Source organism: Tenebrio molitor, chromosome 8 (genome assembly GCF_963966145.1).
Source record: "Tenebrio molitor chromosome 8, icTenMoli1.1, whole genome shotgun sequence".
Taxonomy (NCBI): Eukaryota; Metazoa; Arthropoda; class Insecta; order Coleoptera; family Tenebrionidae; genus Tenebrio; species Tenebrio molitor.
Window position 1 is genome coordinate 4,942,315 of NC_091053.1, and position 17,919 is coordinate 4,960,233.

The following is a 17,919-nucleotide window of genomic DNA, read 5'->3' on the forward strand; positions in this document are numbered from 1 at the left end:
ATTCATGTGAATTCAACTTTAGAACCAAACGGACTGTCTCGGGATGACGGAAAACGCCCAGATGGGATGATTTTAGTACCGTGGATTAAAGGTCAACCTTTGGTTTGGGACGTTACTGTTGTAGATACACTTGCAGACAGTTACGTATTGAAATCGTCTGAAGTCTCAGGTTTTGCCGCTGAAATGGTTTGCAAACGCAAACATAGCAAATATAGTTCAATCATTTTGTCAAACTACGTGTTTAAAGGTTTAGCATTTGAAACCTTAGGCCCTTGGTGCAAAGAGGCCATCGATTTCATTAATGTCATCGGAAACCGACTTATCGCGGAATCAGGCGATTCAAAATCAAAGAAATTCCTTTTCGAGAGGATTTCCCTTGCCATTCAACGTGGAAACGCTGCAAGCATTCGGGGCACTTTTCCAGATTCCGCAATATTATCGGAAATTTTTGTATTATAAAACAAAAATGTTTATGTAATTATGTTATAATTTAAATAATAAAGTGTAAATAGTTTCTTATGATGGTCAAAGAATTGTCACTGTCTAAAATTCAGTGGGAAATTTAATAGGAAGATGTGTGTGTATAAAAAATAATTATATACCTTGAAAACCAGATATGTTCACCATGGTGTGATTGGCGCAAAACTGGTAAAAAGACACGTATTTCTTTGTTCAGGTATTCAGATATTTTTGAATAAGTAATTTGTTGAATATTAACTCGTGTCGGGCTACTAACGTGGCTTGATTAATAACCCAGATATGCCTGTCGTTCTTTTAAAAGGACATCGTACAAGTTTCTACTCCTTTGTAGTTATTTAGAAACATTTAGAAATCAATTACTAGGTTGCGATGACAACAGACAACAAAGTGATTCTATAACGTGAACTCAAACTAAATCGTTTTTTTTTTCTTTTAGACATGTCTTTTCTTGTGGACATGAAGTAAGTTGAATCAATTTTATTTTCATGTTATACAGGGTGATTCCTAAAAAACGCTGCAAGCTGAAACTTTATTATTTATTGTCCGATTTCAACCAAAAAAAAAGCAATAATTCTACGAGGTTTATAGGAACAAGAAGAATAAATTAACTATAGAAAATTTAATGTATTCGATTTTTTTGCAATCAACTGTACAGGGTGATTCAAGTTTTACCGCCCGCACGATTAACCCTATTAAAAAATTAGTAAAAATTACCAAACTAGCGTTACATTCTCTTCATGTAAGGCTTCAAACGTGTGCAATCAATTTTCCCGTATCACTTCTTTCAGAGCCATAAAATTAAAAAAATTGATTTTAACCAAAAAACAAATTTTTTCCCGTGCACGCTCATAATTCACAATTAATTCAAAGAACATATTTATGAAATTCGCATCAAAAGAGAAGGACTAGTTTTTGAATTATTCCAATTTTAAGATTAGCAGCGAAAAATGATCAAGATTTACAACTGCATTGTCATAAAGAAATACCTCTTTGTTGGGAAACATCTGTTGAGAACTTTTCTAGTAATTCTTTAGTCCCTTAAGAGTACCATAAATAACCCATGTCAACCTCTATTATTGAAGTGACCGGTGATGCTTTCATGATTTCAATGACATCAAATTTTTCGTAAATGTTTGAAAGGACTCAGTGAAAAATTATGTAAATGAATGTAGCGGTTATTGAATTAAAACAAAATATTTACTCGTTCCATTAAAAAAATTAAAATATTTACAGAATGTTTTACAGCGTTACACAATCATTGCTGAATTTTTTGAGAATTTTAAATCGATTAGAAGTGTGAGTTTTTGCTCGGGCGGTAAAACTTGAATCACCCTGTACATGCTTATAAGATCAGTATGGGCGGTGTTGACTGCTATAAATCTCACTCTCTATTGGACAAATATTCCAGGGAAAAAGATGGCACTTCTACATTATTTGCTATTGCTTAGATTTGATAGTTAAAAACGATTGGGAGATTCATAAATTTCACAATGGCAAATTAAACCAACTGTCATTCAGAAGACGAATAGCGATGGCAATTCTAGCAACGTTGAAACCAGAAGATGGGGCCGGCCATCCAGTGTGGACAACATTGATTCTAGATTTGACAGAACTGAGCATTTGGTAACCGCACAACACAAACAAATCAGATGTCGAATAGTTATTTGTGTATCAAAACCAAAAAGTGCATGTTTTTCGTCCGAGTCTGAGTTTTCTGGCCGAGGAACAGCCGAGGCTTGAAAACAGGGGAAGACAAAAGCACTCTTTATGCACATTAAATTTTTTAGACGGCCGCACAAACTGCAAAAAAAAGACATCATTGAAAAAATTACAAATTCATTTTGTATCGACCTTTTTCATATAGATACATTTATTAATGCATATTAACATTTATTTTTACAGTATTTGTTATCAGCTTGCCAACAAAACTAGAAATTTACGATTTGCAATACAATTACTGATTTACATAATTTATTATTAAGTAAATAAAAATATTGTAATGAAAGATTTCACAACATTATTAGTTGGAGAATCCAACTTTAACTATAAAATAAAAACCTACATACATTTTACGTACTTAATAAATCTGTATCTACGATCGTGGAATAAGTAGTCACTTTTTGCCCTAAAAATCGTTGTCAAAGTTGACGTTTAGTGAACTGACAGAATCGTGCCATAAAACTTTTAGTACACGCTTTTCTGACACAGAACTGTCAGAATACAACAATACAATTTGTTGGAAACATTGTTTAGAAGTAGGTTGCTAAACGACGTGGTTCTCAAACGACTTTGATTATTCATAAAATATTGAATCAATGATATAATTATTTTATACAAATTTATGTTGAAACCGGTGCGATGATCTCACGATTGTAGATAAAATGTTGTAAGACATACGTCTAAAAAGTTCCTTTGTTGCACTCACATCCTTTAAAATACTCCCTCGTACCTCGGTCGTATTTTAAACCCGTTCGTGCAATAAAGGATAACTTTTTAAACTTATATTTTAAATAACTATTTTTAGACAAGATTGATATTGACAAGTTTAAATTTGTACTGTGGGGTGTCTCCAAAAAGCTTAGTGCAAAGAAGTTTAAAAAACATTGAGAAATAATTCATAGCTTTTAAATTTTCAAATCTCACGACGCTATTAAATGGATTGAGACATTTAATAAGAAAAAGTGTATGCATTCAGACTGATAATAAAAAATATAAATCAAAATAAAAAAATTGAATTTGTGCCTAGATACATGTTCACACAGGTACATAAGTGAAGTTTCTTGAGGTATCTTTTATACTTGTTAGTGTTTCAGTAGTTATTGTTGTTTTACTTCTAATAATCCACTACTCTTTCTTCAAGTTATACAAGACCAGAGCGTAAGTGTAACCTATGCGCAATATCTGCAACAAAATGTATTATTCCTTGAAATTTCCTTGTAAGCCACTTACAGAAACAGCCAATCGCTTGTCCACCTGAAGTCCAGCAAACGTGAAAGTACAAGGCTTCAAAGAATTCGCCATAAATATTAGTAAAATCTGCTTGTTTTTGTAATCCCAGTTGTACCACGAACATTGTGACAACGTGTCCAAAACGAGACCAGTCTAAAAATCGCAAGAAAAATTATTTCTGTAATAAAAAGTACAAAATAGAGCCTTTGGAGTTTTTGGTTTGGCGACAGATGATTAACCGGTTTGGCATTTTATCGGTTAAAATTTTCAATTTTACGAAAACTTTTTACTTTGACAATTTTACGAGTTGAATTTGGACAATTATATTCTGGTTAGGCCCGAGAGCTTTAGGTCGAGGGTTTAACCTTTGAATAAAAATGACCAAACATCAACGAGTAAAATTGTATAATGCAAAAATTTTTAAGCACAAATTGGGAAATTTATCACTATCAGATATAAAAATTAGGTCGTGTTATTTTTGGCAAGATTAATTCCAGAATACAAACTTTAACGTTAGGTAATTGTTTATTTATAATACATACATTTATTAAAACCAATTTGAGAATCTGACAGGAGTAGCATGCAATTTTAATCACTTTTGACAGATGACAGAGTAGTAGGACGTTTTTATCGCGATAAACATTTTTAATTGGATCAAAGCAAGCGCTCGATTGACTGAACACGCACGTTTGACATACGTGGAAATTAATCAAAGTAATACCTCATCAACTATAGTTTGGCCAGTTTGACAGTAGGTGTAGACGACAACACCATTGACTACAGCCGCCATACTTAGACGTAACATCAATGGCGCGCTCACATCTTCGAAAGACTAGAATATTTTAGATCTCACTTTATATCTCATATTACTGGTATTTTACCACAGACAACTTACATATAATATTAAGAATGAGAATGAGATGGTATTGAGTGCTCCAACCAAAGAGAATATTACCATAATCGGCTTTAAATAATCATGCATTTTATTAAATTCTCTGTAAAATTGGTAGGTGGTACAACTGTTGTTCAGATGTGAAACTGTCATACCGCATTACAGTGACATGATGTTGGATGCAAGAACACAGCGTTTTAAAAATATCACTTTGGTAAATAATTTTTTGGCCAATTTTCAGCTTGTCAAAATCGATGTTGTCCACACAAACTTGTAAAATTCGTTGATTAATCAAATAGATTTGCAAAGATATCTCCGCTACTAAGTAGAGAAAAAAACCACAGGGACGAAATACAGTAAATATCATGAGAGGTAATGACCAAAAATATACATGGTAAAAAATTGTAGACCAGGGCTCTAAATATTGTTCGGCAACAATTTCTGCGAGATCCCATTCTTTTTGAGTGCCACATAATGGGGACATAAAAATAAAATAAATAATCATGAATACACACAAAACGTAAAAGTAGAGCTTTATGCCTGTAGATTTTTTCAGAATTGAAAGTCGCACCTCTGGACCAGCACTGTCTACAGACCAAAATGAGTTATCCATTGAATGGCCACTTTCGTTCATGTTATTTTCAATGAATGTCATAGTAGTCGTAATAATGATGATCTGATGGTTTAAAAATGATAATTAAACAGTAGAAAGTATTGATTCAAAGAGCTTACACAAAACAAGACGGTCATCATTGGTGCATATTGTGTTATCAACTCTACGCTAAAATTATCCTTAATAAAATACATTTCGAGGAACATAATTACAATGTGGAAAATAATGACAAAAGTGTTAACACATCTTAAAATTTTGTTGTTGCCAAAGCTAATAAATAGATTTCTTATGATGGCCAAAGGATCATCACTGTCTAAAATTCAGTGAGAAATTTAGTAGAAAGATGCGTTTGTATAAAAAATAATTACCTTGAAAGCTAGATACTCGTATGTTCACCATGGCGTGACTTGGCGTAAAACTGGTAAAAAGACACGTATTTCTGTGTTCAGATATAAACTATTTTTGAATAATTAAATTTACTGAATATTGACTTCTGTTGGGCTAGTAATGGGGCCTCATTAAAATACTCAACTTCAACTGAACTTTCAATATAGATGATTAAACTGAACAAATCGATGTTATTTATTTTCTGATCGCAAAATATGTATATAAATCTTGTTACTGTTTCAACACGCATGAGAAACGTGCATTTAATCACTCCTATGGTTGGGATCCTCGCCTTCGGCTCAGACGCCCAACTTCCGTACTCGTGATTAAATGGACTACTTTGCCTACTTGTATTGAAAATAGCTATTATTAATAAAACGTTTATATTTGAAATTTATATCAGCTGTCAATAATGACAATAAAACAAACGGAAATAAGGACCTACAGTTGTATTAAAAAAAAAAACGCGTATCCCATTTAAATCAAGTAAGCAATTTATATAGGTTTTTATATCTTAAAATTAGTTATTACTTCTACATTCAAAGTATAGCAAAGGAATACCTACATACCTAACAATTACATTAATATAATAAATTCTACGTTTTCTTAACAAATTTAAATTTGTAATGTGTAATGTGTGCTTTGGCAAAAATTATTGCTAAAAATGTTTTAAAACATTTAGGATGAAAAACATTTCAAAACTCCTTAGCAGAATAAATCAAGAGAGAAAACTATCGGATATTCATTTAAATTTATCCTCAAAGTAGGCGTTGAAGAGTCGATTGTGAACGCACCAGGGATTGCAGATCATGGATCAGCTGTTTAAATCTAACCTCACTTTTTGCTTTGTTTTTACTCTGCAGACAGCATGACGAGTGGTGCGTTCACAATCGACACCTCTACGCCAATTTTGAGGAGAAATTTAAATGAACACCCGATATATTCACATAGATTTTCAGTAAATGTAGTTGAACAATGTTTCGTGATTTACTTTTTACTTTTAGTTATACCTCAATTTTTCTTCAAGTTGTATAAAACGAGAGCATAACTGCAACCTGTGCGAAATATCTGTAACAAAATGTATTATTTCTTGAAAATTTCCTGCATTCCACTTCCACTTACAGAAAGAGCTAGTCTCTTGTCCAGCATAAATCCAGCAAACGCGAAACAACAAGATTGCAAACAATTCGCCATAAATATATGTAAAACCTGTTTATTCTTGTAATCCCAGTTGTACCATGGGCATTGTGCCAACGTATCGAAAACGCTACTAGTCTAAAAATCACAACAAAAATTATTTGTCCGATAGGAATTAAAAGATACACTTTTGAGAGTGTATTTGATTTGGCAATTTGACAATACCTCATCGGTCAGCGTTTGGCCAATGTGACAATAAGAGTAAATCACAACAGTAGTGATCAGAGCTGCCATGCTTTGACGTAGTTTCAAGATGGTGGTCGCATTCTCAAACATCTAAAACAGTATTGACAATCTCCTGGATTGCATGTTTGCAGAAGACTTACGTATAAAACATTGAATATCACTGAGATGGAAACCAGAGCAGATAACAAAATCAATAATGGGATAAATAGTTTTAAATAATCGAGCAGCTTTTTGAATACCCTGTAAATGACGTCACTTGGTGTAAATGTCTCGAAAACGAACTACCATACCTTGTGACAATGACGTGATGTTCGATGCAAGCACAAAGCGTTCGGAAAATTTTATTCTGGTAGGAAATTCTCTCTCCAATTTTGAGTCTGTCGAAGTCGAGTTTATCGTCACAAACTTGCAAGATTCGTTGATTGATCAGATAGACTTGCAATGATATCTCCGCTACCTCATACAGAAAGATTGCACAGGAACGAGATGTCGCATAAATCAAGAAAAGAATCGAACAAATGTACAAATGATAGAAAATGTTCGACCATGGACGCAAATATTGATCGAATACGACTTCTGCGAGAATCCATTCTTTGTTGCTACCACATAATGGGGACACAACAATTACAAACATTATTACAATTGCCAACACAATGTAAAGATAAAACTTGACCCTTGCGGATTTTTTGAGAATAGACGATCGCACCACTGGACCAACACTGTCTATCGACCAAAAGGAAGTATCTATTTCGTGAATGATTGCATAAATGTTATCTTCAAGAAGTGTGGTAGCCAATGTACTAGTTGTTACCTGGAGATTGAAAATAGTACATTACGCTACAAGATCGGTAAGTGCGAGAAAAAGTTTTACACAACTACCAACTGTGCTGTAATATTTCTTGCGCTACCAAAAACTACAAAATACTCTCGGTTCAATTTTATCTTTTTCGTGCTCATAACGGCACCCGATACCGTAATAATCCATTACAGGTCTGCTGCCATCCATAACAATTCTGTTCGTTCGCTGTTTCCATAGCAACCAATATGGATTCGGTAAGTTGATTTTACTGTGCTTGTTAATGAGTGAAAAGAAGTCGGTAGCGCAGAAATAACATTTAAATCGTTGGAAATTTAGTGGAAATAGCTTACGCAAAAGAGAGCTGTCACTCCTGCTCCATATTTGATTACCAAGTTTACGCTGAAATTCTCACAAATGAAGCAAATTTCAAGCAGATAAATGAAGTATTGGAAAGATATGTTGAAGATATTCACATATCTTGTAAATTTTTTTCGCCCAAAGCTAATAAATAGCTTTCTTATAAGGGCGAAAGGATCGTCAGAGCCTAAAATTTAGTTGGGAGCTAACAAGCTAAATAAATATTAGAAATATTTACTCTGAAATGCCTGTATATTCACCATTGCGAGACTTGTTGTAGACTGCCAAAGACACGTATTCTTCTTTGAGCTATAAAATTCTTTTAAATAATTTAATTTCTTCGGTATTGACATGCATCTCTAATGGACTAAGTTTAAACACAGATCGTTAGACTAAGCCAATCGAAGTTCATCATTTTCTAATCCCAGTTATAAATATTTTGCCGCTAGACAACCAATTTTTTTTTTTGGTTAAAAAAATCTAGAAAAAAGAAATTTCAACCTCTTCTAGGTGTATCACGATTTTTGGCAAGAAGTGTAGAATTGTTTTTCGCAAACAGTAGAGATGTTGGATTCTCTCATGGGCTGTGACCTTGGAAATATCTCCGCGAAAGCGGAGCAATAAACCAGTGAAAAATCTCTAAATGAAAACGTCGACTACTTATTCACATACATAAAAAAAAAACAAATAGATCAGAGAGAGACGAAACTAACGTAACGATGTTTTCCGGTCGGTTTGTAGCGTCTACTTGAGACAGATATTCGTCGTTTGCGCAGATATGACTCATAGCCCATGAGAAAATCCAAGACCTCTACCAGCGAATCAAAAGTAATTAATGAGTTAAATTAATTAGTCCAAGAATTGTACTTAAAAACATTTTATTGCCAAACCAAGAGAATTAACCAAGAAATCTTCTACACTTGATCTAACTTTACAAGATAGCTTAAGTACTTTAACACATCCACTACAATTCGTCTTTAACCTTTCCAGAAACCAGTTTTTCATTTTCAGCTATCGGGAGCGACTTCCAAAACGTGTCGTCCTCCACAACCAGCTCCTCCATCCACAGACCTTGCGGAGCGTCAATTTTCAAAACCACACTTGCATCTTGTAGATTTTTCGACACGGGCGTCCAGTCAATTGGAGTTTTGGGCTTCCTGAATTAGCTTTTGAAATTACCAACTCATTTACCTTCTAGATCTTACCCAGTCTTGGCAAAAGAAGTGAAGATCTCTACAAAGATCTCAACCATGCGTCGATCTTCCTCGGTAGTGGTGGCATCGGAACTGGGTGTTTGCAGAATGTAGGAAGTGTCTTCGGCGTGGCTGGCGCCAAAATCGTCGGCGAGTTCTGCAACGACTTCGTACCAAGCGTGAGCTCCTTTGTACGAGAAGTAGTAGGAGTAGACATTTGACGTGATCGCTGAAGACTGCAATTTGACAGTTTCTTGGACGTCTACGACGAACATGCGGTCCGATATGATTTGGACAAAGTCGACGAAACTAGATCTGTCTACTTTCTTGGTGCCCAAATAGTGTTTTCTGATTTTTTGGCTGACTTGGTCGTGCAGCTTCAAATCCACGGTGTAGTTGTAGTCCAAGATGAACGGTAGCAACTCGTTCCAGCGGGTGTCAATGTCTTCTAGATATCCGTTCTGGAGGAAATCTGCAAGATCTTGAATTATCTACCGAAGAGGATCAGCTGGGGTCAGACCTGAAGCTGGATACATTCCTTCGAAATTGGTTAGTGAGGCGATCCAAGGCAAGTCGCTGACTTGACCCTTCTTCAGCAGGGTGTAGGGGTGGTCAGGGAGGACAGGATCTGAGGACCAGGAGTCCACCACGACCCCGAACGGCGAGAACGGGTTGTACAACCAATACAGAAACTCCTTGACACAAGAGACAATCTCTTCTGCTGGTTTTTGTCTCAAGCAGTCCACCATTTCACTGGTTTCGCCACTAGGACAACCCAGTTTGGACGCGATTCTCTTGGTCTTGTCCAAAGGGTTTTCCATCAAAACCCAAGGACACAACGCGGTACCACTTTGTGAGATTCCTCGATGGAACAGTCCTTTCGATCTAGGAGAGAGGTAGTGTATGTGGACGCTAGCACCACCAGCTGACATTCCACTGATCGTGACGGAATCAGGATTGCCTCCAAAGTACTCCACATTGTTTTGGATCCACTGCAGTGCCAAGATCTGGTCTTTAATTCCGTTGTTTCCTGGTACTACATCATTTTCAGTACTCAAGAAGCCTGAAACAGGTTTTGCTCAAGTTGGACTAGGTTTTGCATCGGGTTACCCAAAGGTCCCAGTCGATAGTTCAGATTGATGAAGACCACATCTCTGTCCATGATGTAGTGGGGTCCGTAGAATCCTCCATAGAGGAACATAAAAGCCCCACCGTGGATGTACACAATGACGTCTAGTTTTGCATTTTTGTCCAGAGTTGGAGTATAAATGTTCAAATAGAGACAATCTTCGTCACCTGTCAAGCCAAAGAGCTAGAGAACTGGTAAGTATTGAGTTGGATTTGGTACCAGTAATGGGATCATCTCCTGAGAAAATGTACTGCTGGTACTGCATACAAACGTGAATGGTTTTGGCCTCGCGAGTACCGCTCCATGGTTTCACAGGTTCTGGTTCCTGGATTGTCTTTATAAACAAGTGTACTTCATCCAGATGGTCTTACCTTGAATCGGTACTCTCCGAGAGGAGGATGCGCGTAAGGTACTCCTTCGAACTTGTAGTAGTTGTGCCCATTTAAACTGACACTAGAAGTGCCTTCGATTATTCCCAAATTTGGTAAATTCACTGTTGCTTCATCGGCATCTGTTAGCGCATCTACAACACAAGATCTGTCAGTTCTAGAAGCTTCAGAGAATTGTATTTACAGAGAAAAAAAGGCAACAATGTTACGAGATTCATCTTCTAGACTCTAAAACGAATTGAGTCGTATTTAATAACGAGAATTGAAGTTTTTTAGTGATATCTGTAAAAAACAAGCAATTTGTTCCCTAGTGAGTAGCTCTGTCTTTGTCACACTCAGAGTTGTTGGTTTGCGGATAAAAAACATGTTGAAAATTAATTCGAAAAGTTATGTAAGAGGAGAGAATTTAGATAAGATATCGCACGGATTAAATCCAAGTAAACACGCAGTCTTTCATTGCAACAATGTGTTAAATGCTTAATTAATACCTTATATGGCTTGTGCAGATAAAGGAGCGCTAAAAATAATATTTTATACAAATATGACATTCACACATCTGTTGTCAAGATGTGGGCTTGGATGTAAGTAGAAAATTTAGCAAAAGACATTTGGTCTAGGTATTTTAGTTCTTCACTATAGTACTAAACATTTCTTCAGAACACGTTGAAGAAAACTGTGGTGAATTAATTAAAACTAGAGGTCGCCCAGCGGTCGAAATTCGACCGTTTTCATTAAATTTTTAAGTTTGAATGTTACTGAGTTTTTTTTTTTCAAAGAGTATACCTCTATAATTATCGCATATAATTTTTTTGAATTTTGTTCTATTACGTCAGCTGCGAGCATTTACAAATACGTCATTATGCACTAATTTTCGAGTTATTTGAAAAATACGAACGATAGGAAAAATGGGGTATAGTTTGGCTACGCCATATTTAAAAAACAATAACGCGTTTTTTGACATTTCGCTAGGTTTTTTATTGCTATACTGGCCAGGTTTAGCCAAGGCTACACAGTTAATTTGCCTATCTCTTTCAAATTATATAAAATTGAAATAAAAAATATTATCAATTAATAACATAATTACATAAACATTTTTGTTTTACAATACAAAAATTTCCGATAATATTGCGGAATCTGGAAAAGTGCCCCGAATGCTTGCAGCGTTTCCACGTTGAATGGCAAGGGAAATCCTCTTGAAAAGGAATTTCTTTGATTTTGAATCGCCTGATTCCGCGATAAGTCGGTTTCCGATAACATTAATGAAATCGATGGCTTCTTTGCACCAAGGGCCTAAGGTTTCAAATGCTAAACCTTTAAACACGTAGTTTGACGAAATGATTGAACTATATTTGCTATGTTTGCGCTTGCAAGCCATTTCAGCGGCAGAACCTGAGACTTCAGATGACTTCAAAACGTAACTGTCTGCAAGTGTATCTACAACAGTAACGTCCCAAACCAAAGGTTGACCTTTAATCCACGGTACTAAAGTCATCCTATCTGGGCGTTTTCGTCATCCCGAGACAGTCCGTTTGGTTCTAAAGTTGAATTCACATGAATTGAAGTTAAAGACCGGTTGATAATGGAATTAATTTCAGTGTGTCTTGAAAATCTACCACTGCTTTTGAAACAACTTAGACCGTGGGTGCCAATTTCGTCAACTTTCGCATTGCACTTGCAAATATGAGGTGTACAAAGATTACAACCCAATCTTAAACCAATACAAACTTGGAAGGAAGTGTTATCTAAAAGAGTACCAATATTAGGAGAAGGTATTGCATGTAACCAAGATCCTGATTCTCTGCATTGCAAAGCTTTAAAACGAGCCAAGTCTCTAGGTGAATTAAAGATTAAGTCATTGGCAATTATTCCTTTGATATTAATATTATCCCAATTCTTCTGAAATTGTGGAATTGTTGGTATTTCGTTCTCATTTGCTACACCCCAGACTGCTAAAGCTTCATCATAATGGTGAATATTAAGCTCATTATCCTTTGAGTTTAGTAATAAAGAAACAAGCTTTTTAACCCCATTAATTGAAGATAGGAAAGCAGGGAGGTAAATATCGGAAATGCGACGAATTCCCAGACCACCAAATCTAATCGGTAAAGTGGACTGACGCCATTGTAAATCAGTTAAACGTAAATTAAGTATTCTCTCTAAACATGACTTTAAAGAAGAATCAATTGAATTAACATAATTAGAAAATTTCCAAAATGGAGTTGTTCTTAATAAAAAATTAAATTTTGGTATGAAAAGACAGTTTTTGATTAAAGTATAAGCCACGTGTCTGTTAAGGAGTTCAGCTTTGTTTAAAAGATTTTCAACTGTAATTATAGTTTTTTCGACGGTGTTTTTGAAACCTTGGTCAAAGATTGGAGAGCCTAAAAGAGATAAACTTTCTCGGTCACAGATTTTAATGCCTGGTGCTAAATTTTGAAATTCCTTTATGACTTTTAAATCTGTGTCTCCAGAACAGCAAAAGATCTCGCATTTGTTAAAGTTTAATTCAAGGCCAATTTCCTGAGATAAATTTATAACTTTCTTAAAGTCGGATAAAACTACTTCTGGGTAATCAGCTAAGGTTCCATCATCTAAATACCATATATTCATTTGAGAATCCAAAGATAAAATAATTGGTTGAATGGTAAGACTAAAAATCATGGGACCGCAGGGATCTCCTTGCTGGGCTCCAACAGAAGAAGAAATTAAATGATTACCGAAAAATAAAGTTGAAGGATTTCTATAGCATTGATAAAGATAAGGGTACAGAAGTGGGGTATGACATTGGACTTCTTTCAGAATACAATCCCGTTCGACTGAGTTAAAGGCATTTTTGAAATTTAATTTAAGAAGAACTTTGCCACGGTTTTGATCGTTATTAACAAAGGTTCGTGTGGTATGAATTGCTGCTTCGCATCCTAGTTTAGTTGCAACTCCAAGTTGGTGTGGAGATAAATACGAATTTACAATATTACGACTTTGAAAACAGGCTAGCTTTGAGGTCAATCTTCGCAAACAGTTTCCGATAGCGGTCGGTCTAATTCCTCCATCTTTTTTGTTAAGGGCACAATAAATGACAGATTTCTGAAGGAAGTTGCCCAGATAATAAAAAATTGCACAGTTTGGTTAAAGCTCTTAGTGCCTTCTGACCTGCTTCACCCGCTGACAAAGATATGATATCTTTCAAGTATTGTGGTCTCATGCCATCTAAACCTGGTGAAGAACCGGCAGGAAATGAATTGATAGCTTCTCGAACGTTTTGCTCATTGACTATTAAACTAGTGTCTCCTGGTTTGAAAGGGTCTGGGAAAAAAAGTTCGCGAGATGGTGAAGGATGTTTTTTTAAGTTCTTCAGCAACATCTTCGTTGAATGAAGCTAATGAGTCATCCGAGGACAATAATTTAACAGCTCCTCTGATATCAAAATTGGCTACTTTTGCTTCTACTTTCTTAGCTAATGATAAATTTGTACGTTTCTTAGAACCAGTTCGTATTTGAGGTACTTCAAAATTAGAAAGATTTTCTTTTATATGCTTATTCAACGACTTATCAGATTTCTCTGCTACATTGAAAGCTCTATACGAAAAAAGCAAAAGATTCTCAAAGGATGACAATGATTTGGTCGAAACACAATTATTATTATTATTTTTTATTGAAACAAAAAAACGGGCGGTTAAAAAAATAAAATGTTGTCCATTGAACTTAAAATAAAATTTCATCGTTTGCTAAATGCCCTTGGCCGTTATATTCGGAAATATAAAATCTCAAACCATTGAATGATGATCGAATGCTACTTGCTGCGACGTACAATTGAAAACTGGCTGCCTCAATAAAATTGCAATTTTTTCGAATGTTTGTTTTTGAGACTTATTTATTGTCATCGCAAATGCAACTATAATTGGAAATTGACTTCTTTGAAAATTAAATGGTAAAATAGTACCTGAATATGTTAAATTTATACGTGGAATCAAAATTCTCTTATTGCGTTGGGTTCCAGTTAAAACTTCGCAATCAATAGCATTGCGATGCATAAACCTGATGCGTGTTCTTGTTCCATAGACTAATGCTTGCTTTGTATTTAAGTTTCTGATCGGTAAAACGTGCAATTAACTTTCAGTACTAACTTATGTGGTGGCAAACCACTAATAGGCAAAGAATTTTGTATTTCACTCCGAAGAGTTTTTTTTTTATGAACAATCTAAATAAACTCCCTCTTGGAGTGGATTTCACTGCGGGGGGATTAAATCAATTACAAATCACCCACTCCGCATTCGTTCCAAATTCACTCCGCATTTACTCCGCTAATTTTTTACAGTGTATTAACGTAATACACAGGTGTCCCCGAAAAAAGAATTTGAGTCCATAACTCCTTTATTTATCGGAGGATTTTCATTATTTATACACCAAATTAAATGACCCTAAATAGGCTATAAAAAGCCCTAATAAATTCACATATAGGTCTAAGGACTTCAGGGCTAAACTGTCAAAATATTTTTTTTTCAAATGCGAACACATAATTTTTTTAACACTTCTGATAGAGATTTTTTATTCTAAAAAGAACGGTGTATCACAAGTGTACAGTTACTTACCCAAAAACCAAAAAAAAAGTTAAAAAATGCTACTATCGTCGATGCTTAAACTCCGCTCTGTACGTGCAATCTAACTTAATTTGGTTAATTTATAACATTGTAACGCAATGAATTTTGATAGCTTCTCGCTTGGTGCTCGTCATTTGTTTCAAAATGTAGTATTTAAAAAAAAAAAATCTTATATCAGGTTACACATGTCATACATTGTTGTTTTCAGAATAAAAATCTCTATCAGAATTAGTAAAAAAAAGTATGTCTCCGTATTTGAAAAAAATATTTTGACAGTTTAACCTTGAAGCACTTTGGATTTTACGTGAATTTGGTACGCCATTTTATAGCCTATTCACAACCATTTAATTTGGTGTATAGATAATTAAAATCCTTCGATAAATGAGGGAGCTATGAATTTGTTTCTTTTTTTGGGGACGCCCTGTATATTATACATAAATTTTATCTTTCTGCACTCCTTCTCCACATAAACTTTAACTATGCCAAATCTCACACTCCTCCGTCCACGCAATTTGCTTAAAAAGGGGTACAAAGGTTTTCCTTCACGTATTAATAAATATATAAATTAAAGGTACCTATTGGGGGTCTACTTTGTTGAATTTGTCAAGAAACAAAGCTACAAATTTCTAACATTCTCCGAGTTATTTATTGAAAATTTTCTTTACTTCAACTAGACTGTCAAGCTTTACTGGAAGATATGTTTCTTATATCTGAATATCTCCATTGTAAAAATTTTATTTGTACATATGTACAGTGGAACTCGGATATAACGAACTACCAGGGGGATTAGAAATCGGTTCGTTATAGCCAAGGTTCGTTATAACCCAACAAATTTTATTCTTATTATAGATACATATTTTACTTCACAGAAAATGGTAATAATTCAATACAATACTTATGAAAGATATTATTTTTATTAAAGATAAATTGTACAAGGAAAAGCACAAAAACAATTAAAAAAAGTCCGTTATTTTAGATTGAAACCTTTTTTTCAACATTCTTTTATAAAGATTTTTTTCTAAAATACTGGACGACTCAAGAAAATTACTGTGATCTTCCTCAGGCAATGATAACCGTACAAAGCGGGTTACAGTTTGCAATGCTGCAAGGGCTTCTTGTGCACCGGGAAATGCATCGGCTTCTGTATCTTCATCACTTTCGTTCTGAATACAGTTTTCGTTTTCTTCTTGTTCTGTAGTCGATCTGACAATTTCAGAATCATCAGAAAATTCTGCAACTTCTATTTCTTCATCAATTTTCTCATATTCGGTTAAATCATATCCTTCAAAGTCAGAAATGTCATTATTTTTTGTCCAATGGTACAAATCAACGTCATCTAACTCGGCTTCAGCAACTTTTTGTGCTAAAACCCACTGTTTAACAGACATGTCGTCTTCTTCTGTGAATCCCGTATCAACGTAAAAACCAGCATGACGAAAACAGTTCGAAATCGTTTTCGAAGAAACATTTTCCCAAGCAAGATCTAACATTAAAATGGCATCAAGCAAGGAAATTTTCATTTCTACTTTTGCATCATCACATTGAATCATTTTCAGGAGTAACTGCCTGCGATAGTACGATTTTAAACACTTGATTATGCCTGAAATAAAACAAAAGTAAAGAAAATGTGCGCCTTGGTCATACAGTTCGTATGTACAACCTTGATCCATGGGCTGAAGGACTGAAGTCACATTTGGAGGAAGAAAAACTACTTCGATCCATTCCAAATTATCCAATTTAGGATGCGCAGGACAGTTATCAATCACTAAAAGAATTTTTCTTTTTTCTTTTGCGAGGTCTTGATTCCACGATAGCAAAAGACTAGAAAAAAGTTCTCCTGTCATCCAGGCCCTTACTGGGAGTTTGGTGACATTTTTGAAACATCTAGGCGACTTTGATTTTCCGATGATGAAAAGTTTCTTTTTTTCCGAACCGTCCATATTTGCACATACCCATGCAGTAATTCTTTCTTTGGAATGCTTTCCCCCAGAGCATTTTTCGCCTTTAAAATGTAGGGTTCGGTCGGGAGTAAGTCGGTAGAAGAGGCCAGTTTCGTCGCCGTTAAAAATATCGCTGTCAGCGTATCTTCGCCGAATACCTAAATTACAAGAAAACAATCGTAGATACGACTTTGTAAACAAGGGAAAAACAGAGTTGCGTTTGAGTAAAATGTACCTGGCCATACAGTAGTAAGCCAATTTTCTGGAATGTCTGTGTTTACAGCACCAGCTTCGCCGTGAATTTTACCGCTTTTTATGTTGTATCTTCTTTTGAAACGATCCACCCAGCCTCGTATGCAAAAAAACTTCTCCTGATTTGACATTCCTGCTGCCTCACTGCGTAATTGAGCCAATTGGTTTGCTTTTTCTTGTAAAATAGGACCACTAATCGGTACATTCTGGCTTCGTTTCAATGCAAACCACTTAAGCAAAGACTTGTCAACATCGGGTCTTTTTGCTTGGCGCAGTTTTTTTACCGAGGAAGTTACACTTGACTGCACATTTAAATATTTGTCTTTTGAAGTCCAAATTGTCGATACAGTCGACTTTGACATGCTGTATTCCCGGCAGATTTGGGCATTTGCACAACCACTTTGTAATTTCCGTATAATTTCGAGTTTTCTTGATAAGGAAAGGGACTTGCGGGGAGGCATTTTTTGTCATATACGGAGACACAACAAAACAGGAACACAGGAAATTCTGTAATGGTTTGCACGTGCGGTGACTCTTATTGTTTGTTAGCACATGTAA

At 35.3% G+C, this 17,919-nt stretch overlaps 1 protein-coding gene and 1 long non-coding RNA gene across 2 annotated transcripts; both read right to left on the minus strand.

Moving 5' to 3' along the window:
• Positions 1-2,335: 2,335 nt before the first annotated feature.
• Positions 2,336-5,530, minus strand: LOC138136913 (uncharacterized). Its single transcript, XR_011161497.1, has 3 exons — positions 5,303-5,530; positions 3,430-3,582; positions 2,336-3,381 (listed from the first exon to the last, which is right to left on the minus strand). It is a non-coding gene; the product is annotated as an uncharacterized lncRNA (long non-coding RNA).
• A 3,191-nt stretch (positions 5,531-8,721) lies between these two features.
• On the minus strand, positions 8,722-10,938 carry LOC138136727 (venom carboxylesterase-6-like). Its single transcript, XM_069056007.1, has 7 exons — positions 10,756-10,938; positions 10,554-10,705; positions 10,402-10,507; positions 10,164-10,349; positions 9,574-10,116; positions 9,066-9,525; positions 8,722-9,017 (listed from the first exon to the last, which is right to left on the minus strand). Exons 1-7 carry the CDS (start codon positions 10,787-10,789, stop codon positions 8,825-8,827), a joined length of 1,674 nt encoding a protein of 557 aa, XP_068912108.1. The 5' UTR covers positions 10,790-10,938; the 3' UTR covers positions 8,722-8,824.
• Between the last annotated feature and the right edge of the window lie 6,981 nt (positions 10,939-17,919).

Excerpts from the sequence above, each read along its gene's own strand:
- LOC138136727 (XM_069056007.1), bottom strand. The coding sequence starts at position 10,789 with ATGAATCTCGTAACATTGTTGCCTTTTTTTCTCT. Across the intron at positions 10,508-10,553 it reads TCGGAGAGTACCGATTCAAG|GAACCAGAACCTGTGAAACC; the intron begins GTAAGACCATCT and ends AAGACAATCCAG. Across the intron at positions 9,018-9,065 it reads ACTTCTTTTGCCAAGACTGG|GAAGCCCAAAACTCCAATTG; the intron begins GTAAGATCTAGA and ends AAGCTAATTCAG.